This window comes from Psammomys obesus, unplaced genomic scaffold (assembly GCF_907164565.1).
Source record: "Psammomys obesus unplaced genomic scaffold, mPsaObe1.curated_primary_1811, whole genome shotgun sequence".
In the NCBI taxonomy this organism is placed as follows: Eukaryota; Metazoa; Chordata; class Mammalia; order Rodentia; family Muridae; genus Psammomys; species Psammomys obesus.
The window spans coordinates 13,609,189-13,632,318 of record NW_026592666.1 but is presented as its reverse complement, the minus strand read 5'-3'; the positions used below and the strand labels follow the sequence as shown (position 1 = coordinate 13,632,318).

At 46.8% G+C, this 23,130-nt stretch overlaps 1 protein-coding gene across 2 annotated transcripts in view; it reads left to right on the top strand.

Annotated features, from left to right (window-relative positions):
* The window catches only part of Dscam (DS cell adhesion molecule), a 527,122-nt gene that overhangs the window by 449,662 nt on the left and 54,330 nt on the right, over window positions 1-23,130 (top strand). Inside the window, exons 21-24 of one of the 2 annotated variants that reach the window (XM_055614797.1) lie at window positions 11,861-12,014; window positions 15,967-16,084; window positions 17,807-17,970; window positions 20,256-20,354. In XM_055614797.1, the coding sequence (XP_055470772.1) occupies window positions 11,861-12,014; window positions 15,967-16,084; window positions 17,807-17,970; window positions 20,256-20,354 (535 nt within the window). Of the gene's footprint in view, window positions 1-11,860; window positions 12,015-15,966; window positions 16,085-17,802; window positions 17,971-20,255; window positions 20,355-23,130 lie in introns of those variants that run through there. The other variant, XM_055614798.1, reaches the window with a different exon arrangement.

The following is a 23,130-nucleotide window of genomic DNA, read 5'->3' as shown; positions in this document are numbered from 1 at the left end:
GTAAGAAACTAATTCCAGCCGTAAGAAACTAATTCCAGCCGTAAGAAACTAACTCCAGTTTATAAAAACTCTTGGAAACTGTGTTCTGGAAACTTCCCTGCAAATTCCTCCATGCTTCGTAGATAGTTATAATGACTGTGACTGTAAATCTGTGTACACTTCATGCTAGAGTGTGTGTATACTGTGTGTGCGCTTGCACACCTGTGAATGTACTTGTGGAAGCCAGAGGTCAGTGTAGGCTGTCCATTCTCTCCACTGTACCTATTCTTCTCTCGAGACAGGGCCTCCCACTGAGTCCGGAGATCCCTGTGAGACTGTGAGTGTCTGGCCAGTGAGCTCCAGGGATCTCCTTTCGAAGGCCTGCCAGTGTTGGGGTTGTAGATACGACATGGAAGGGCCTTTGTGGGTTCTGCAAATTAGAGCTCGAGTTCTCAGACTTGTGCATCAAGAATTTTATACACTGAGCTGTATCCCTAGCCATGTGTTTTCACTGAAAAGCTCATCCTTCAGAAATGTCTTCCTGCCAAGCATTATGTGAGCAAAGACAGGAAGGCAGGCTTTGTGGGAGTTCAAAACCATGGCCAGTTCCGTGCCAGCCAGAACTACATAGTGAGACCCTGTCTGATAAGTGAACAAACAAACAAAGAAAAAGATGTAGGACCAGCCAATCATGAACAATCACTGTTCATGCCCCCTGTGGAGCCTGCACTGTAGTTTTCTTTCACGATTGTCATCAGTGGCCCTTGGTGGCACTAGGCATTGTGCAAACATCTAATCGCCATGATAGAACTGAATGCCAGTGGCCTGCACCAGTAGGGTAGGGATTACCTAACCCTTGGGGATCCCAAAGCCAATCTCATGATTTAGAGTGAAGGAGAAGAGAGTGTGCACGTCAGTGGCACATCTGGAGAAGCAAGCCCGGGAAAACTCTTCTGAAGCCCACGGTCAGGGGATAGCTTGTTCACCCTGTGAGAAAAACTTCCGAAAACAGGTCTTCAACATGGTGTGTACTTAGCCAAGAAGGCAGTATATTTTACCCTGAAGGTTCATTCCCACTGCCGCCTACAGCTTCCCGAGTGCCCATGGGCTAGAATTCTCTTCAAAAAGCAGTTTTAATTTTTAGACAAGTTTTAGGTAGAGAGGCTTGGTGTGTGCTGCCTTCTGTCCCACCAACACCATCAGGCAAGCAGCCAGGCCTGAGGCCTATTGCAATAGCTGGAGTCACTGAGCCCAAGAGCCATGTCAGGACTCTCTTCCTGGTTGCCACCCTGTGGGTCAGGGCAGTCATGTGTCGACAGGCAGGTCTAGCATTGTCAAAGTACTCCAAAAAGCTTCCTGCCACAGACATCTCCTGTTCTGCCTGTCACCCACCACACATGACCAGGACCATGGTTTGGCTGAAGTGCCCTCTGGACCAGCCTTTGGAGCCTTTCAAAGATTCTGGCTTTGAAAACAGCTGATCTCTTTGACTGGGCCTAGTATTATTCTGTTTAAAGAATTAAGTGGGCTTTGGATTATTTTTCAATCAAGAGCAATGGAAATCCATATTAACCCTTTCCAGTGAGGTGTGATACTAAGAATAATCGCCACTGAATTTCTTCTCTTCTGAGAGTAGCTGCATGCTGCTGAGCTTGTTCTTTTGTGGGAAATTCAGTGAATGGGTGACAGCCATAAGTGAAACTAATAATACCCTTTTGACAGAGAGGTAATTAGGTGGCAGGCGGCATGGCAATGGAGACAGAATGGTAAAAGGAGGGTTTATGGTTAGGGAATACCTAGAAAAGGGAAGAGGCTGTCATGTCTGTTCTAGTGGGACAATGACCTTGATTCTAGGTAGTGTCTCTCGTGGTCTTCCTGGATATTAAGTTTAATCACTGCAAACTACAATAGCAATTCTTTTTCTATATTTGAAAATCCAACAAATGAAATAGTTGTATTTGAAAGGCTCTGTAGAAGGCATCCAACAGTTATACATACAGGTAAACAGCTCTGGTGACCACAGGAGACACAGAGGGACCCAGAAATGATCCAGGGTAACACACATCTCTTAATGGTAGCGTCTCCCCTGCCAGCATGGCCTCCTCAGCAACCATGGACTCTGCAGGCTCTGCCTGCCGAAGCTCTTTGTGCTCATCATCATCTTCTGGAGACGAAACCTGTGAAATGAAACATTGATTGTATCAAAATGAATTATACATAGAATTTTTAAAATCTCACAGCGATCCAGCTAACTTCCTGTTCTGATTAGAATGCAGGCCATTTCCCTGCCTCTAATCAGGAAGACATACATGATCCACAGGTGTCCATCACGGCTCCCCCACTAAAGCAGCTTCTGATTTCTATACCTTTCTTTCTTTCTTTCTTTCTTTCTTTCTTTCTTTCTTTCTTTCTTTCTTTCTTTTTCTTTTTTATTGTCACTGCTCTAAGACCAGGAAATCTGAGCTTTCCAGACTTTAGAAACTATGAGTTAATTATTAGATGTTAGGCCTTTTAAAGCAGCCCATTTCTGTGATAGAACTGGTTTTTCATTTAGACGTTAATTGAAATGTTTTTAAGTGGAATCATTTTTACATCCAACAGACAGGGCAAACAATTCAATCTGAGCAAATTGTGACACTGTAGTTATTCCACACACAGCATTTCCTTTTGAATTCAGATCATCTCTAGCTCATCTTTAAACTCACCTAATATAAACATTTCCTTGACACATTCCAGTCACTCGTTGACAGGCTGGGGACTGGTGGAAGTCCTGGAGAGGGGAGCAAGGCGAAGCCTGCTGCCTCAGTAACCTTGGCTCCAAGTGCTGGAGGACCAGAGCCCGCAGTGGACAGCAGGAAAGGCCTTGTGGGAAGATAAACTAAGGCCACAGAAGCGCCCTGATGGGGGATTACAGGAGATTTTACTAACAGTCAGTAAGCTAAATAATAGAGGGCATCTGGGAATACATTCAGCAACTGTTCCATAAAGGAATAGTTCATACAGGAACTATGAAAAGAATCTAATGTCATTCATTGTGGCTAATTTTATGTTAATTACCTATTAAAAAGTAGCTTACACATGAAAGGGAAATGCTGATAGCAAAAGGCAGAAATGACTATGAATGAAGATAGGCAACACAGGCCATTCTTAAGAATGATGCTAATACACTATAAGACAAAGAGCCTTCTGGCAACTCAGCCCTCTTTCAAGGAATAGAAGGAGAGTTCTCCAGAAACCCAGGACTCTACCCAGCAGGTCCTAATGCAGAAAGACAGAGTGCTTGAAACGTCAGCAGTTGCTTGTATGTGATGCGATTTATCCCAGCAGCTGCATTTTCTATGTTGGACACTGTCCAGGGAGGTAAACATGTCAAAAGTCCTGTAAAACTTTGCTATAAATATATGTTTAAAACAGGCACGTGGAGCTGTGGTCCCTCCGCCCCAGGCTGAAGGTTAGGCTATGTCCTCGGCTATGACAGAGTTTTAAAAGAGGGACTCTGAATGGCCTTATTTCTGGATTCCAATAAGAATGTCTCAGAACCCTACCATGCCTCATTCTTAATTAACCCTCTGTATGCCAAGTCTGGGTCTTAACTGAGAATCGACAAGCTAGAATAACCCCAGTTAATGACCCTGAGCCCAAACTGAGCAATTGCAAGCTGGCCATCCTCACTGACCCAGGGGCTTTGGCACTGGTTTCCTTGCAAGGCCAGGAGGCCACCGGTAGTTATCTGTGGGGATCAGAAGTAGGTGAAAGCTGTGACAGATAAGACAACAAATTCAAGAGGCCAAAAACCAAGCAGTTTTTAAAACACTATTTTGCACTATTTAATACACTATTTTAATACACTAGTTTTAATACACTATTTTGGACATAGAGAAAAGACAGAAATGGCCTGCTGGCTGTTTTTGTGCAAGACTTTTTAAAATTTTGCTTTTTAACTTTTCTTTTTTGAAAAAAAAAAAAACAAAAACAAAAAACCTAATACATAATATTCTGATATTTTCCCCTCCCCCAATTCTTCTGCCTCCTAACCCACCCAACCTTGTTATTTCTCTCTCTCTTCAAAAACAAACAAAACAAAGCAGAGCTCCTGCAACTCATTCCCCAAACAGAAATAAAAATAAGCAAGTAAAAGGCAGATAAGGTAGCCTGCACAGATCGAAGCCAGACAGGGTCCCAGCCCTGAGAGGAAGAAGTGGATGCAGGCTTCCACCCCAATAGAGAGGCTGGAAAAGGGAAACTCAGCTTTTGTCAGTGGACTCTGTCTCACTTGATATCGTAAGATAAGGCTCCTAAAATCTTCTCTCACACCCTGAGACTTGCCCCTTCCCAATTTCCCGTCTCATTGCTTAGGACACCGAATCATGTCTAATGAATAATTTGGGGCTGAAGATGCTCCCCTTTTTCTGATCAAGGCCTCAGTAATGTAGCAAGTGAGTCTCCAGCACTCAGAGTTCTGAGGCAAGCAGGTGCAGCCAACAGCTGAGGAATAAGGGTGCCGGCCCTCTGCTCATCTGTAACCCTGAACTCTGAGCACACCTCATAGTGAGAATGGACAGTCCCCATCTGTTCCTTAAACATCACTCACTCCAGACTCTGTGTCCCAGCAAACAAATTGAACAGGGATGCATGAAGGAGATGTCGTTTTCTTTAAAAAAATAAAAAGTGCATTTCCAAGGAAGGGGAAGAGTCCAGAGCTGGCAGAAGGGTTGGAAGATAACTGACCTTACCTTGCCTTTACAGACTGTTTTTATAATGTGCTTTCTCACACATTTGCATAGCCCTGGTTTTCCCACATGAACTTGCTACCTGTCTGCCCTGGTGAAGGCTCCCAGTCTTCCTTGCTGCCAACTGGCTTCTTCATATACTAATCTCATAGCCTTCTGGGGCTAGAAAGTTTCTATAGCTGCTCCCTGATGTTCTGTAGTTCTTAACACTGCTCCTCTCCTGTGGACCCCCACAGTCTAGTTCAGATCCCTCATGGCCTCCCATAGTGCCAAATATAACCATACTGTTTTGATGAAGAGAATTTAAAGTGTGCATCCTCAGACAGAATACCAGCCTCCCCCGGGAGAACACCAAGGGCTGCCCCTGTCACACGTCATCAACTAAAGCACACTCTCTTCTTCCTGCATCTCCTCTCAAGCACTCACTTCACGTCACCCAAGAAGTGATTTAGTGGCAAGTGTAGATTTAATTTTGAACTCTGGTAAAGTGAAGATGTTCAGGCTCTCTAGGTGAGAAGGGCCAGCCTTTTCCTGAGATGGCTAACAAAATGGTAGAGGTGGGTCCATTGGCAGGCCAGCTCCCAAAGTCTCCCTGGTAGCATCTTGCTGGGATCCACACAGGTAAACCCCTTTCTCACTGAGAACCAAGGAGTTCTGAGGAGGCTTGTGCCTGGACCCAGCGCTTGGACCAGACTTCCAGCAATGGTACCCAACCACAGCAGCAGCCAGTTCAAAATCAAGTCACTCTTCAGGCACATAATAAAATCTAGAATCTTCTATCCTGTCCTAACTCTGAAGAAGAGACTCAATAGATAAAAATCCAAGGGAAGAAAAAATGTTTAGATGCTTAAGTGTCTTTTAAGTAATATTTTGTTTTTTTAAATGTATACAAAATGCACAGTTAAATGTATACAATGTATACAGTTAAATGTATACAATGTACACAGTCAAATGTATACAATGTACACAGTCAAATGTATACAAGTGCACAGTTAAATGTATATATGATGTATATAATGTATCTTGATCATACCCACCCTCCCTCCTCCCTTCCCATACCCCAAGGCATCTCCCTGACAACTTCACGTCTTCTTTTTTCCTGTTTATTTTTATTAGTTTAATCCACTGAGCCCAGTTAGTGCTGTCCATATGTGCGCGAGTGTGAGGCAATCAACTGGGGCAAGGGATCCACCAGCAGCCACTCTTCCTCTCCAAGCAGCCACAGACTGCCAATAGCTTCTCAGCTGGGGATGGGAGCTTACGAACCCCTCCCCCATCTGTGCTGGGACTTATAACTGGCTTGATCTTGTTTTTGGCCTTGTGCAGGTAGTCACAGCTGCAGAGTTCATGTGTCTCTCGGTGCGTCTTTCGTTTCCATGTGTATGGGCGTTTATCTGCATGTGCACCGTGAGCGTGCCTGGTGCCTGTGGAGGACAGAAGAGGGCATCTGATCCCTGGGGCCAGAGCTACAGACAGCTGTGAGCTGCCTTGGGAGGGCTGGAAACTGAATCCAAGTTCTCTGGAAGAGCAGCCAGGGCTTTCAAGCGGAGCTGGTCTCTTCAGTTCTGACCATCAACTAAATATTGAAAGTGCCTTCCCCGCCTCTCCACAAACTTTTTTGCCATCTGTGAGCTATTAACCCCTACAACACCGCATATGAAGCCCCACCAATTTTGCTTTACCCTGCTACCCTGTCCTCCTTAGGGAAGCCCGGCTTTCCGTTCTATTTCTCCAGCTCCTTCTGCGTTTCAAAGTCTTTGATGTAACTACCCCTGCAGTAGGGGGAAATTAGCAGTAAAATCATCCTTTCCCATTACACATGCCCAGTATTCAGAAGGGATGGCCACACATGTAAAACTCAGCAAGCTGCCTTGGGTGGGACTAGACGGTTGCAAATATGATATCTGACAGAAGGAGAATGACTAAATGCAGCCGCTGCTTTAAGGACACATAATAAAACACTGTGGGGTGTTTCCTGGGGAATTAACGATGCGACACAGCTCTTCAAACTGAGAGTTCTGGCCAGAACATAATAGAGCTGATTTGTTCACTGAATTGTCTTCTGATTACTTTTTTTCTTCTTCTTTTCCTTAATCCTGCTTGTACCCACCAGCCATACGGAAGATTCTGTTGGATACTAGCATGGCATCATTTCTAAGGCACCCTTTGTTGGAGGTGTTTCACCTACAGGCCCCTCGCTCAGGAGTCTATTTCTGCCGCTCCTCTAGGGCCAATGAATGGGTATCAATACCCAACCTCATCCTGGACATGGTAGAGGTCCTGAAACACTTCCTACCCCAATGGCAAGTAGGGCTAGCCTCTGCCCTCGTGGCTAGCCTTCACATTTCAAATGTAGCTCTCCAAACTCTGTGTCCTCCGGATTCCAAGTTCGCAGGATTCTCTTGGAGCTCCCAGCTCCCTCTGAATAGCTAGAAATGCACCTATCAACAGAACCTCCTCTGAGCAGAACATCCCTGCTGCTAACTCTGGCATGTAGAGCCCAGAAATGCATGAAAAGAGCTCCCCAGAAGCAGCCAGTGAGTGGCCTTGCTCAGCTCCCTGATTAGTCTGACATCTTTAGGGACACTCTTTTTTCTTTATGGCTATTGCTTAAATTTTAAGACACAATAATCCCATACTCAGTTACATATATAAAGTAAATTAATTGATTCTTCAATTGTATGAATGTTTCAGGTGACAGCTTTTTGATTGCCCTCTACCCAAACAAGAAAAATGGAACCTAATTATTGCAGACATCAGGAAAATATACAGTGGTGTCAAAGGGTGGAGATATTATCTAAACAACTTTCCCATAGGACTATTAGGAATACCAAATAGCTAAACTCTTATTTCCCAATTATTTCTAGAGAAATGTCATGCCAACTGGAGGGGCTTTCTGTACATAGAAACCTTTTCTCTTTGGTTCTTGGCTAATCTGCGTAAATAGTAAAGTAACCAGAGCTGCATAAGAAATGATTTTTTTTGAATTTCTGATTTAGCTCTGTTCCATGCTGGGGCAAATCATAATTAAATGTGTCCTTTGGAAGTAGAGACTAATTACCCCTCACAGACAGAATGCAGACTGGGCTTTAACTAAAAGCTGCGTTCCCTCTGGAAAACCTTTATTTCGTGTGTATGTAACGCCAGCTGGTGTGGAACGCTCAGTAAAGATTGCTACGCTGCCCACACCCCTAAATCTCGAGACGCTGACCTGGCAACAGCAAACCTACGGAGCTTCACACAGTGCATGCACACGTGGTCTCAGGGTTCCCTCGGATTGCAGCTTGCAAAGGAGAGAGCCAAATTCCCCCCGAAATTCTGGAAGTCTAGGTCTGACTGCTTTGTCGGGGGTGGAATGGTGAGAGGCCAGGGTCCACCCAAGTACGCACACAGTGCGCTGCGGAGCGATTCCCGAGGGACCCAGTCATTTCCCATCATCTGTCCAGAACAATTCACCTGTAAGCTGAATATTTGACTGTGAACAAGCCGTGATATTTTTCACCGGGGAATTATGGGATTGATGGACAGTAAGGAGATACAGGCAAACTGTTCTTAGTTGAAGAGCTGATGTCCTCCTTCACAGTGACCCAGCAGCACTGAGCAGGACTGAGGGACCCTCTAAAGTTGGTTGCTCATGATTGCATGGAATGTGAGGAAACAGAACTTAGTTTAGAAATGGGGAGCTTAAGCCTTTTTCTAACCTGGTTTGGCGCTATGACCTCTGTGTGCCCTCCCGGTTTCTCGCCCAGAGACTGGGTGCAGCCCCCGCCCCACCTGCTGGTGAGATGTCTTGGTCAACTCTGAAGTTCCTTCAGTTTGGCTTTACGTATTCAAAGCCTTGTTTTTAAGAACATGAAGGTTCAGGATTGCTCTAGCCTCTTGGTGAGCTGACCTCCTCAGTGTCAAATTGGCTTCTTTATTGTGTCATTCCTAGACTTGTTTTGAACCTATTTTGTGTAATATTAAGGAAGATATAATATTAATTTTGGTGGTGTTACTGTAGGATACTGTTTTTGGTTTTTATCCTTTCTGTGGCTGTTTTCTTATCAGGTAGAAAACTTTAATTCAGGGCCCAATCTCATTTGCTTAATGTAATCATTGCTGTGATTAGGTTAAATATGAAATTGTGCTACTTGATTTTAAATGTCTGGTTAGGATCCCTGTCCTTTTCACTCTGTTCTTGCTTTCTTTGAATGGCTTAAACATTTTTATGATTCCAGTTTAGGTTTGCGTGGGCTCGTTGGCATTGTTTCCTCCTTAGCCTGGAATGTCAGTGGTTTCTTTATGATTAATGTCGTACAGCTCCATCATAGTCTGCTTTCAAGTGACGTCGTCCAACTCACCTACCGTAAAGACACTTCCAATGCAATGTGTTCCTTTGCCCCCCACACTGAGCTGTTGTCACGGGCTTTACTTTTACTCATGTTATAAATGCATGCCGAACTATCATTTTTAACTGTCAGTGATTTCTTAATGATACTTATTTATTTATCTATTTATCTATCTATTTATCTATCTATTTATTTATTTATTTTAAGGGTGGTGCCTCTAGGGGAGGCCTCTTTTTAAAAAAAGAAAATAGCTATTATTTTTAGACAGCATTCTGCCCACATGTGTGCCTGCTCACCAGAAGAGGGCACCAGATCTCACTATAGATGGCTGTGAGCCACCACATGGTTGCTGGGAATACAACTCAGAACCTTTGGGAAAACAGGCAGTGTTCTTAACCTCTGAGCCATTTCTCCAGCCCCCTTTACTGATACTTAAACAATGAATTTTTGTCTTCCAAATGAGTACCTCATTTGGCTCCTTTGAACATCACAAAGCTTGGCAAATGAACACGACAGCAGCTTCATCTTGGAACATTACAGGAGGCCTCTGAGTTCTGTCGCAGATTTGTCAAGAATCAACCTAAACATCCCCTGAACTAGGAGACAGGTGATGAGGTTTGACGTGGGATGGCAGGTGGTCAGTGCAGAGCAGAAGGATACTTGTGCAAGCTAACGGGTGCCCAGGGACCTGGGCATTCCAGCTTTGTACAAATGCGGCCACTTTTTTTCTCTGTGCAGGACCTTGGGCTGTGTCCCTGCAGAGAGTCATCGGCCTTTTAAAAATATCGGAAAGTGTTGAATGCACAGTTTGACTGTTTCCCCTTGAGTTAAAGATTTTGTCCTAGTCTCTCACTTGGATCAGCTGTGAAATGACCCTGTAGCCAGCCTCTTCCGTACTCCACAGAAGCTCTGGATGGCTTCAGGGCTGCTTCCTGTGTTGCTGTCTTCAGTGGTTGGACTATGATCCATCCACCTTGCTGTTCTTTTTATGACTTTAGTTGTTTTTGTTTTTCTGGCTGAGATTCTTGAGTCTCTGGGTTTCAAGCTTGGAACATTTTCAGTGTTTCTTCTTTACAACTTTTTCTTCCTATAGCCCCTCCCCCTCCTCTGGCACATAGATCTGGTGCCCTGCCTGACAGTCTCCTGTAGCTGATGTGTGGTGATATTTTATAACTTGTTTGATGCCGGTATTTAACCTATTATGATGGCACTATAGATTTTCCTAAAACAGTCTATCTGCTAACAATCTAGCTTTCTGTCGTTTTTATACCTTTTCTTTTTTTTTTTTTAGTAATGTCACGCAATGAAATGAATGCATTTGCTCTCCCTCTCCCATTCAATTCTCCCAAGATCCCTGTAATCCTCTCTCAACTTCATGTTATCTTTTTTTATGACCTACCCAGTCCAGGTAGCCCATATGTGTGTGGGAGGGCATAATTTCTTTTGAGTTTAACAAGTGTTTTTATGTCATGTACTGTTTGTTCAGTTTAAGCTCTTTTATATATGAAATTGTAATATAGCTGTAAAATAATTATCAAACTGCTTTGTTGACTTTGAAAAATTCAATCTGCATCAGTTACAGTTCGGTAAATAAATATATTTTTCCATGACTCGTGATTTCCCTAATGAGGGATTCCTAGAACTTTTTCTAATGGGTTTTTCAGTGGTCATTTACACAGCACTGATTAGATGCTTTCAAAGAAAGCTGTTCAGTGGTTCACTGTGCTTGCTGCATCCCATGCCCTTACTTTTTCTAACTTGAGAAAGACAGTCATCATGAAGGGAAAAGCTGTCATCCTCTTGTTCTCTTTGCCCACACTGTCCTTGACAACTCATCTACTTCCTGGATATGCATTGTCTATCCTGGACATTTAATTAAAAGACAGCTGTATCTCTGTGATAATTTATAATTGGTTTCTTTTGCTTAGCAATGTGCTCTCAAGATCCACTCACACTGTAGCATTCAGCAGTCCTCGTTCTTTCTTCTGAGTAGTGCTGCATGCATTGAACATAACACACTTTATTCGTCCACTCCTCTATTGAAGAATGTCGATGTTCACATACAGCGAGTTTTCATTGGATGTCATTGGGATGTTGGTGGCAGTTATTCTAACTCCTGTAATATTCTCTACCTTCCTGTGAGCTGTGGTTACCTAATAGCCATTTCACCTTTCCAATTCTTCATTCTGCTTGTTGGGCCAGACTAGACTACTGCTGACTCCTAAGCTAAATAGTCCTCACTTTTGAGGTAAGAGCCCCATGTCCTAACACTGAACAGCGCACACACTGAGCCTCCCTGATCTCGGGAATGGGCACAGGAGTGTGTGTGTCTTTTTCACTCCTGGTCCTCGCTCCTGTGAGCTGCCACTCAATTCTGTCCCTGCAGCCTTGTGAGGACTGCCAGGCCCTCCTGGGTTTCCTATGTTCTGTGGCCTAAAGCCCTCTCAAAATGAAATACTGCTGCAGCTGCAGCTAGCCTGGCTGGTTGCCGTCTCAGAGAGAACACTGCCATACACTAACCGATGAGCAGAACCTTTGAAACACTGTCTCACTGTGTCCTCTGTTCCTCGGTGACGAACAATGGAGGCTCTTACTGCTCCTCGGGCGGGGGATCAGCAAAGGTGTTGTAGGGTGACACAGGCTGTAGACTACCTAAATTTATCAATTACAGTTCACACTGAAAATCCAGCCCTTCAGAGGGTGTCTGGAGATGCGGGCTTCGTGTGGTATGAGAGGCATCATGTCAGTAAACATTCTTTCAGGAAGTCACCATGCTGCTTGCTTCTGTGAGTGAGGGAACATTTCTGTCTCTTCTTACAGGTCATCAGTGAGTTCGAAGCCTCCCCTGATTCGTTTTCCTACAGAATTCCTAACCTGAGTCGGAACCGGCAGTACAGCGTCTGGGTAGTGGCAGTGACGTCAGCCGGAAGAGGCAACAGCAGCGAGATCATCAGTGTGGAGCCCTTGGCTAAAGGTGTGTGAACCACATCTGAGGGGCCTGTTGGTCTACCACGGCTCAGCGGCAGTCAGGCCCTTGTCTATCTGACAGGAAGCTTACGGGCATCGCATGTCAGCTAGTCAGCCCTGGGCTCTTTGTGCCAGTCAGGAAAGAGGCTTCCCTGGTGGCAAAAGCAGCACCAAGGGCAGGCAGCTTCACCACTGAAAGCATGTTTGGAAGAATTAGTGAAAATCAATCACTACCTGGCGTTTTTCCAAGGAAGTTCTTCTTTGATCCAAGTCGTGTTCACACTTACTAAAGAGACAAACCTGCTTCACAGCATATGGGATTTAAAGTCTTAGGAATGTAAGAAAGCCATTAGCTGTTGAGGCACCTACTTCTACTTGCTGGGATAAAACACTACAACCAAGCAGCTTGTGGAAATGAGAATTTGTTTTGGCTAACAGTTCCAGAGACTAGAAAGCAGGGGACAGAGCAGTGTGCAGCCAGAGCAGAGAGACCACATGTCCAGCCACAAAGTGGGAGGGAGCTGGAAGTGGGGTGTGGCTATGAACCCTCAAAACCACCCCAGTGGTGAACCTCCTCCAGCAAGGCTCCACCTGCCCAGGCTTCCATAACTCTCCCCAACAGTGCCTCACCCTGGGGAACGAGCACTCAAATCCATTAGCCCATGAGGGACATCTCTCATACAAAAACCCCAGGGCTCATTTGGGAATTCCACAAAAGAAACCCTAAGAGCAGTGAGGCTTGGAGCCAGCAGGCAACAGAGCATCCCTAAGCGTCAGTCTGTGGCCTGGCCACACTGGGAGTAGACCCAGCCACGGTGTTCTCACTGGGGACTGTTGTCAATCAGTGCTTCCAAAGGCCACGTAGAGCAGCCTTTGCAGTCAACCTGCCTCCGAGAACCCCAATGTCCCTCCAGGCAATGCCTCTTGACCCTGGGTTGGCAATATATCACTTCAAAGGAGCCTGAAAGGAACAAAAAAACAACAGGCATTCCAAATTTTTTATTTCTACCTCCAAAAGTCGTTGGCAACACATTTGTTGATTCAGTAGTTGGTAAATGGCAGCTTAAAATGGTGACAAGAGAAGAAAATGCTGTAGTTTCAGTGCAAACACAGGCAGGTAAAAACATTCAGTAAAGATGTAAGTTGGAGGGGTTCTCATGTATGGCGCTCTGCAGCCATGATACCCTAACCTTCCAATGTTGAGGAAACAGTGGAGTCCAGGGAAAACATGGCGATTAAGTCTGCCCCATGGGATAAATGACCAACTCCGACCAAACATATAGGATGAGCGGGAATCCAGACAGCTGGAGTGAGGACACAGGGTGGGTGAGAATCCCTGTCTGCAGACAGCCGGAGTGAGGACACCGCACAGTCAGATAGGGCTCAGTGGAAAGCGGCTCCTTCCACAGGAGTGGAGCCTATCAGGAGACTGTGGCTGTTTCCTTAGTCACTGGGGAGGAGGAATCTGCTCCGAGGTAAAGACCGGCGTGCCAAGCCCCTGCGCTGGGTCCCTGGCACCACTACCCAAATAAGCGATTGTTTAAACACCCATTACGTAGTAGGCACCGCACCAGAGATACGAGCCCCAGGGGCTGAGTGTGGGATCAGTCTCCCCAAATCTTGGCAGCATGGCACAGCAACAGCAGAGCCGAATACACAGAGTTCACACACAAAGGCGGCTTTTCTGGGCCTCACTTCACTCAGAGCTTGTGATTCTTCAACTCTGTGATGCACAGTTCTGAGGTGCCTGTCCACGGGTTTGCAGAAAGTGTTTACATCAGAATGGATAGGTGCACATGACTTTCCTCACATCTTATTCTTTTCAAAAGGGAGGCTAGGAGATGGCTGAGTGTTTAAGAACGTAGGCCGCCGGGGACCCAAGTGTGGTTACTAGCACCAATCTGGTGGCCCACAACCATCTAGTGCCCCAGGTCTAGGAGATCTGCCGGCCTCTTCTGGGCTCACGGGCCCTGAGCACAGTGGTGCGTTTTCATGCATGCACAGGAAATCCTCATGCACAGAAACAAAATAAATTAATCTAAAGAATGTAAGTGCACAAGCGTGAGCTGGACCTGTCTTAGCAGGGCTGGGAAGTAGTCAGGGTGAGTGTCCAGAAGAAGCAGGGCTTGGTTCATTCAGAGCAGCTTCTTCTAAGGATGAGCAGAGCATACATACCTATCCTCGGAGCTCACGGTCTGTGGGAGACAGTCATTAAGCAGCATCAGGAAAGCCATGCATTGTGGCAGCTGCTTTCCAGAGGCCGTCGAAGGCTGGAAGCACGAGATCCCATGGAAAGTGCAGAGGTGGGGGATGGCCATACCAATGAGCCAAGGCCATGGTCGGAAGAGCAAGAGGTGCTGTGCAGAGAAGGAAGCAAGTAAAGTTGGGAGGCCGCAGGTAAAAGTCAGCACTTGGGGCAACAGCGCAGGAACCGAGTGGAGTTGGCAGAGGGACAAGAGTCCCTGAGGACCAAGGGAAAGAAGGCCAGGACCTGGCCCTGCACGGTGTCAGCACTGTATTTCACACCTCACTCGAGTGGAATGCAGAGTTACTGTAGGAGATTTAAGGAGGGAAGAGAAAGAGAGAGAGAGAAAGAGAGAGAGAAACTTTGGCTTTCAGACTAGTTTCCATCTGTAGAAGCACAGGGACCATACGGAGAGCTGCCATTTTAACCCTCCAGTTTCTCTTATCACTGACATCTTCAGATAAATAGGGGCATTTGTTAAAATAACCTAGACTTGTGAGTTTAGATGTGAAGTATGTTTCACAAAGTGAATGGCCCTTAAAGACTTCAAAGGTCCCTACTCTGCTCTCGAGTGCATGTTCTTCTAACTTTAAAGGCAGTCCTGAGAGACTGGAAAAGAAAAATGTCAGAAGCCACCAGCCCATGCCACCCAGTGAGGACTCTTCTGTGAGCAGCTTGTAAAATCAGAAATGCCGCTGATGGGTGAAACAGCCCCAGCCTCAGGACACTCCTCCCTCCCTCAGAGGCTGCTTCCCACACACGGCCCGGACTGGCCAGAAAAGGTGACCCCCAAAGCCCAGCTCCAGCTGGCATTTGCTCTCTGTGTTCATTCTCGCCCACCTTGTTGAGGGCAACGGAAAGAGGAGTGGACTTGGTCAGTTGCTGCAGTTGGTCCTGACAGATGTGGGTCCAGGCACACTGCACTGGCTGACAGCGAGGCTCACCTGCCCTCTCCTCCTTTCGTCAGCGTAACCCCCAAGCTCTGGACCATGCCAGAGTCCCAGCAGCTCTGCTCTCATCCGTATGGATCCCGGCACGGAGGCCTGTGTCTGTGTCCATCCAGGCTGAGCTCCCACAGGAGCGCCTGCCCCTCCATTCTGCATACCCAGCCCCCACTGCATGTCCAGACCATGCGGGCTGACATGAGGGCGAAAAGCCCGGCCGTGGGTTTGTCACCAGGAAGCCATGCCTGGAGATGGCACACGTGGGAGGTGTTTTCCTCGGGAGACTCTGACCTGGCGTCTTCCTGAGAGTCACTGAAGGTTGTGGTGGTGGCTGAATCACTGTCCCAAGCCAGACGGCACACTGGAGATGAAACTGTGGGGGAGTGGGCAGAGCATCGTGGCTGGGAAATAGCTCTTTCCAGATTTACTTCTGCCCACTGGACTTGTTTGATGTCGTCTGTTCTCGCCAATATTAAAAGTATATTTTAACGTGCAGTTGGGGGGCTGAGATGAATCGCTTCATAAAGTGCTTTGAAAAATAATTGCGCTCATAGAAAACCCAGCTTGGAGCTGCCTGGCTTATGAAACTCCGAGGGTCCAATGCACTGCTCATACTTGGTTAGCAGAGGGAGAAGATGCTGCCATGGGGCCTTCAGTCATGAACGTGTCCTAGGAGGAGGGCAGATGGCGGAGCACAGCACTGATGGCTTGGTGTTAGCTGTCGGGAAGGCCGCCCGCCCGAGTAAAGACTCTCCTCTTCGGTGTTGCAGCTCCGGCACGGATCCTCACCTTCAGCGGGACGGTGACCACACCATGGATGAAGGACATTGTCTTGCCTTGTAAAGCTGTTGGGGATCCGTCACCTGCAGTAAAGTGGATGAAAGACAGGTAACCAGTAACCCAATGTGCACCTGTTAGTGAGCCCTTACCAGTATGTCAAGCAGCGTGTGTGGGGGGGGGTGCATGCTTGCAAGTGTACCCACGTGTGTAAATAGTGTTTCTTGTAGTCCAAGCTAGCCCAACACTCATGGCATAGCTAAGGATGACCTTGAATTTCTGGCCTCCCACCTCCTGGTTGGGATACAGTACACTCCCTGCTGAGCATCCAGCCCAGTGCCTCATGAGGTCTAGCCTGGCCCTGGGCAGGCTGAGCTGCGCCCCCGCCCTCTGTCACATTAGTAACAGAACCTGGCACCTACAAAAGGAGGAGAAGCAGCAGCTGGCGCCTGCCTTTGACATTCCAGCTCTTTCGGGAGAAAGTGACTCAAAGAATGGGGGTTTGATCAACCGTATGTATCAGTGCTCTATCGGTCCACACCCTGAAATCTAGGGAAACACTTGTGAGGAAACTAGAATCACGGGTTGGGGGGAGGGGTGCTCTGTGTTGCTGGGTAGTGGAGATGAGGTGCCTGGGTTACCAGGAGCGTCGCCAGCTGTGATAATGGACACTTCAACCTAAGGCATGTACCTTGAGGAGGGACTGAAGAAATGGACTTCAGGGCTGGGCAGATGGCCTAGAGCCGACCTTGCAGGGGACCTGGGTTTGGCTCCCAGCACCCTATCCAGGGCCTCCAAACTGCCTGTCACGGCAGCTCCGGGGGATTCAGAGCTTCTTGACTCTGTGGGAAACATGCTCACAGGCACGCCTCTCCTCACGTGCACATGAGTAAAGTCACACAAGAGAACACACTTCCAGTTTGAGGCCAGCCTGCTGAGTCTCTAGAAAAAGAAATGAAACACGTTAGGACGTGGCTAACAGGAAATCTGGTTCCCCATGCTCACTAGTGATTACTACAATAATAAAGCCAAGATGGAGAGCAGACACAAGGAGCTCTGGGTACGTGTCTCTTAAACATGCTTCATCTCTATGCAGCGGAGGAAAGTAAGATACAAATAGGGGCTGCACATTCACTGATAGGCTTGGAGATTTAAAACAGCAGGTATACAAAGGTGTCCATCCTCAAACAAGAGCACAAGCGTAACGGGCCGGGGCCGGTGAGCAATTTTGTCATTGTATCTTAAGTTGGTTAAGCCAAAGCAAATTCATAAACTTCCTGGGCCACGCTGGCGCTCTGCCTTACCTGAGGTTGGCTGCAGTCAGCTGGGCAATCTGCTGCCTTGGCAGTGGTGACACGAACCTCCCTCACAGGCATGTCAGCTTCGTGCTCCCTGGAGATGCCGTGTTGCCCGTGTCTGTCACGTTTATTAAGAACTGTAGTTTTAAGTCTATAAGTGATCACAACATTTAGTTTTCCATGCATGACTTTGTCAAGCTGCCCCTCTGCCAACAATTACCACAGTGAGAAAGTCTCCAAAGCCTGAATGGTGGAGAAGAGACTCGTGTTAGGGTAAGGATAGTCGTGGGCACTTGGCCCCTGACCGGCGCAGACCTGGCCATTGACACAGATAGCCTTCTGCGGGATAATATTTTCAATCTCTGCCATTCAGTAGTGTGGCCACATAATCGCAGCATAGTTATTTCATAATGCAAAAATAATTGAGGTTGCAAGTTACCGTGTGCTCCAGAGAAAGGCTTGAAGCCTCTTGCCGACCTCAGCTAATGTGGGTTGTAATCTCTTTAATCTGTGCATTCTTCTTCCTGTGAGGCAGTAACGGGACACCCAGCCTGGTGACGATTGATGGCCGCAGGAGCATCTTCAGCAACGGGAGTTTCATCATCCGAACTGTGAAGGCAGAGGACTCAGGCTACTACAGCTGTGTCGCCAATAACAACTGGGGATCAGATGAGATCATTTTAAATTTGCAAGTACAAGGTACAAACTTTGGGAGGGTGCACCTGAATGATCTTTTACTATGTGTGGCACATAGGAAAATTGAGTCAGCTCAAGACTAGCTCATTCTATTTTCATTCTATAAAATACCCGATTCATTTTGGAAAATATAAACTGAACAAATCAAAGAACACTTTTTTCTTTTTTTTTCTTTTTATTAATTACACTTTATTCACTTTGTATCCACCCATAAGCCCCTCCCTCCTCCCCTCCCAACCCCACCCTGCCTCCCTCTTCTTCACACATTCCCCTCCCCAAATCCACTGATAGGGGAGGTCCTCTTCCCCTTCCTTCTGATCTTAGTCTATCATATTCCATCAGGAGTGGCTGCATTGTCATCTTCTGTGGCCTGGTAAGGCTGCTCCCCCCTCAGGGGAAGGTGATCAAAGAGCAGGCCAATCAGATTATGTCAGAGGCAGTCCCTCTTCCCATTACTAGGTAACCCACTTGGACACTGACCTGCCATGGGCTACATTGTGGAGGGGTTCTAGGTTATCTCCATGAATAGTCCTTGGTTGGAGTATGAGTCTCTGGGAAGTTCCCTGTGTTCAAATTATCTTGTTCTGTTGCTCTCCTTGTGGAGTTCCTGTCCTCTCCTCTCCAGCTCTTACTATTTCCCACATCTTACATAAGATTCCATGTACTCTGCCCAGCAGTTGGCCATAAGCCTCAGTGTCTGCTTTGATAGTCTGCAGGGCAGAGCCTTTCAGAGGCCCTCTGTGGCAGGTTCCTAGTTTGTTTCCTGTTTTCTTCTTCTTCTGATGTCCATCCTCTTTGCCTTTCGGGATGGCCTACTCTCTTGTTTCTGTATATGAACATCTCTGAAAAAGTCCTTCTAATCATTTCAGTTCACGAATGGTTTACATACACACACACACACACACACACACACACACACACACAACACACACGAGTAACCAGTGCAGCACGTGTGGAAAGTAAGTCTCTGAGTGTGATCATTTATGACTGTTAATTAAATCAATAAATAGTGAAATATTAACTACAAAATCAAACGAGAGACTTAGTGTTTCAGCTGTTCACAGGCTCACTGACTGTTGCTCTCAGCTTACGGGTATACTTTGTATTTGTTATTTTTGTACACAAAATATATGCGACCACCTTCAAAGAGTGTGATATTAAATTAGTGTGAAAACCCACATGGACTACTGAATGGAGAGATATTTTATTAAAGGAAAAAGTGTGCACTTCTTTGGAGTCAGGTGTTGTCAGGTTAGTAGATAACAGACGATGAAAGTATCAACACTCTCCTGGGTGGGATGAGATGGGGGCGGGATGGGAGGGCCAAGCCAGCTGTTCTGGAAACACTGTGCGATCAGTGTTGAGGTTTGTGTCAGGAGAGTTCCAGGGAACCGCTGAAGCCATCGTTGTTAAATTATTTTCCTAAGCAGGTGCTTCTCAGTCAGTGTCTCAGGCTTCCCTCACAGAAAGTGGGGGTGTCTCAGTGAAGTGCTGAGTCTGGGATGATCTGATTGTGAATTTATTTAGTCTTCTGTCTAGAACTGAGTCAAGGTCATGGGTTAGCAGCGTGTGTCCCTTGGTCCTCGCATAAGGCTGGGTACACATTGCTGTGAACACCGTCGCAGCTCTGGTGTTCATGCATATGCGCGTGTGCATGCCTGGGTGCACCTGTGTGGATTTGTGTGTATGTGCCAGTGTGTGCATGTATGTGCTTGTACATGACACGTATGCATACTCATATGTGCTGTATATATGCTCAGTATGTTTGTGTGCATATATGTGCATTGTGTGTGTGCCTATTTTGTGTGTATATGCTTGTTTGTATGTTTGTGTGTGCGTATGTTGTACCGCATAATTTTTCTGCCTACTGGCTGCATCTTTTCTTCTTGGAAAAAGTAAAACATCTGAGTGGGCCTGTCTATCATTTCCACTGAATTTCCTAGCTGAGGTTCAGGGTGAATCAGTGCCTGTGTCCTCAGTAAGTTTAAAGACGTAAATCCATGATGAACAACTCAGGAACCCAAGGGATGGTGAGAAAATGAATTAGAAGTAAATCGAGGAAGAAATGTCGTTCGCTTTTCCTTAAATAATAGATTCTCTGCTCTCTATGTCATTAGGCTGGGATATCAAGGAAATAGACATTTTGACAGAAATGAATTGCCTATTTTGTCAACCTAAAACACGTATTTAATCAATGGCTGTTACAAATGACTTGGCAAATGACTGTTATGGAGTACTGAAGGTGTGAAAAACTAATTCTTGTTTTATACAAACTGTTTCCTCCCTAGTCCCACCAGATCAGCCTCGGCTCACTGTATCCAAAACCACGTCTTCCTCCATCACCCTCTCCTGGCTCCCTGGAGACAATGGCGGTAGCTCCATCAGAGGTAATGGGATGAGCCATCCACAATCGCTGGTCTGTGGAATTATCCACTGGCCAAACAGACACACATCTTCATCAAATGACTGTTGTGTGATAGGTTATTCTCTATAGATACTTCAGGAAACCAATTTCCCTAGTATCTGTGTCTACATCTAACGCATACATCTGTTTTTATGCTGTTTGTTGAAGCTCAGATTATTCAACTAAGGAGCCTCATTTATGAAACTATCTGGTATATATAGCTTATAGTTAATATAATTAATAGTGAGCTATTAACAAGCAAAAGAAAAAAGAAAAGAGGGAAGAGGAAATGAGAGGGGAGAGGAGGGAAGGGAAGGGAAGGGCAAGGGAGGAGAGTTGAGCTGAGTTCCTGCTTCTCCGTGAATTTTCTCTGTCTGTATTTGAACATTTCCAAACTGCCTAGTTCATAGTTTTCTTCACTAGAGTCACACTGGTCTTGCTGATTTCCAACGTTAGTAGCCTGTGGTCTTCTCTCCTCTCCACTTGTCCAGAATCATGTAGGAAACTCACTGAGTTGTAGTTAGTATGGCACATCTCCATCAAACAACTGCTAGGTGTTAGGTTATTCTCACCCAAACTTTGTCATCTGTCATCCCTTTAACTCACCAGTTACTGTCCTCACACATAATTAAAGGAACAGAGTGCTCAGGTCAGAAACAACCCTTTTGCAAGAAGCCTTTGACTTTGGAGCACCACAGCAAGATCTGAGGGAGGCTGACACGCAAGGGAAAAGATGCCCTGGTCATTTCACCATGAGTGGAGCTGGAGTCCATAGCAGTGAAAGGCCCTTTGTTCAGAGAAAGAGGGGAGGGGAGCAAGAGCAAGTGCAGAGTCACAGCCTCCCAGCCCAGGTTATGGAGCAGGTGGGAGAGGAGAGCGCCTGGCTCTAAGGGCAGAGGGAGGGGAGGAAGGATTGGGAGACAACTGGAAAGACTCACATTGCAGGGTGGAGCCGTGGGGCACCCGGCCAGCTCCTGGCCTCTGGATCATGGCACCCCACACCCTTCAGCTCTGTGATCGGCACGGCACTGCAGCCACTCTGAGGACAGTTCCACTCCCCTGTTCTCCAGGGATCACAAGTGCCGCCAGCCTGGACTTGCCTGTCTTCTGGTTGTTGGGTGTGGGCTGAAGGGAGACTCTTCCTTTTTAGTTTTGTCAGAAAGAAAAAGGTGAGGTTACTTTATAAAAATAGCTGATGATTAGGGGTGAGGCTGTCTGTGGGTTTGAGGAGCGTGGGACAGCTTTGAAATGGCTGCCATGTGCAAGGCACAGGGACTCATTAGCAGAGGAATAAATTCAGGGCTGCCAAGAAGCCACCAGGCCCCAGCTGCAGATGCTCTACAGCACAAATTGTGGTAGTCACAACTGCTGCAGCAATCAGAAGCGATGCTGGACAGCTGGGAGAGAGAGGGCCATGGAGTAGGAAAGTGTGTGACAAGAGTGAAGTGTGGACAGTAGTCGAGCACTAGGCTCCTGCTTCAAGCGGCCTCCCAGGAGGCACAGAGGAAGTTCTCAGAGGAAGCAAATGGGGCTCAAGGGACCCAGAATCTGGATTCCAATAGTATAAATTGTGTGAGCATCATAGTTTGAGAGTGACCTAGGTAGCACCAGCATGGAAGGTCTTGGAAATGAACCTAATTTTGTTGATGAAGTTTCCAAGTCAAACATTCTAGGAAATTACAAGGCAGCCCTGAAATGGAGCAGTACCCAAAGCACTGGACGCCATCACATGTATTGGACACATATATGGATGGATGTTGATGTCACGGGATACAGCAGCATCAAGAAACAGAAATGGGGGGAGGGTCACATCACTTAGAAACAGAGGTGGCTTCGGTAGGAGGAAGTAAGAGCAAAGCACAGTCCCCAAGATACAGGTGAGCTAGTGTGGAGTCTGGGCTCTGCAAGTAGGCCTTGTGGAGACTGTCTGATCTGGGAGGAGCGCCAGTCAGCAACAAAAGTGGCCACAAAGGTCCAGGAAGTAGGTCTCTGTGGCTTCAGAGAGCCAGGGAGAAGCATGTGGGAGATACTGATGACTATAGGCAGAAACAGCAGTGAATGATTCCTCAGGGGAGTCTGAATGGCACTGGTCTGGGGCATGGAGCCTCTGCTCTGTGGCTCTGTGGCAGGTGTTAAAAGAGGAATTCCCCAGGGAGAGATAGATGATGTCAGGCCCCTGGGGCCTTGACACCAGGCATAAAAGGGATGGCAGAGCAGAGAAGACACATCCGACCCCAGAAACGTGACTACAGACGCATCTTCCTCACTGCTCAGCCTTCTTAAGCTTTGCTGTCCTTAGCACTGGGGATCATTTGTGGCATTGTGTGAGGTGGCACAGCAATGACTTTGGGTAATGCCTGGTGTGGACAGTGGTCAGGGACAGTGGACTCCATACAGAGAACAGCTGTGGGGGAGATGAGAAATGAATTGTCAAACAAACCTCCCACCCTGAGGAGAAGCCATGTTTCTAAAGAAATGTTGGGAGAGCTGCAGGACTTGGAGCCAATTGCCCCCGTGATTGCAACTGCTCCCCCGACCCCCATAGCATGTGGGAAGGAGGTAGGCAAAGGTGCCTACTCTCACTCCTGTCCCCATCCTGTCAAGATGGCCCCTCTCAGCCTATTCACACAGATTCAGACCCATGCTCTGAGAGGCAGATATTTGAGAGCTTCGTGCTCACCCAGTCCACCGTGGCATTAAATGGGCACGGGAAAGTGTGAGGCTTGCTCATCCAGTCCACCGTGGCATGAAACGGGCAC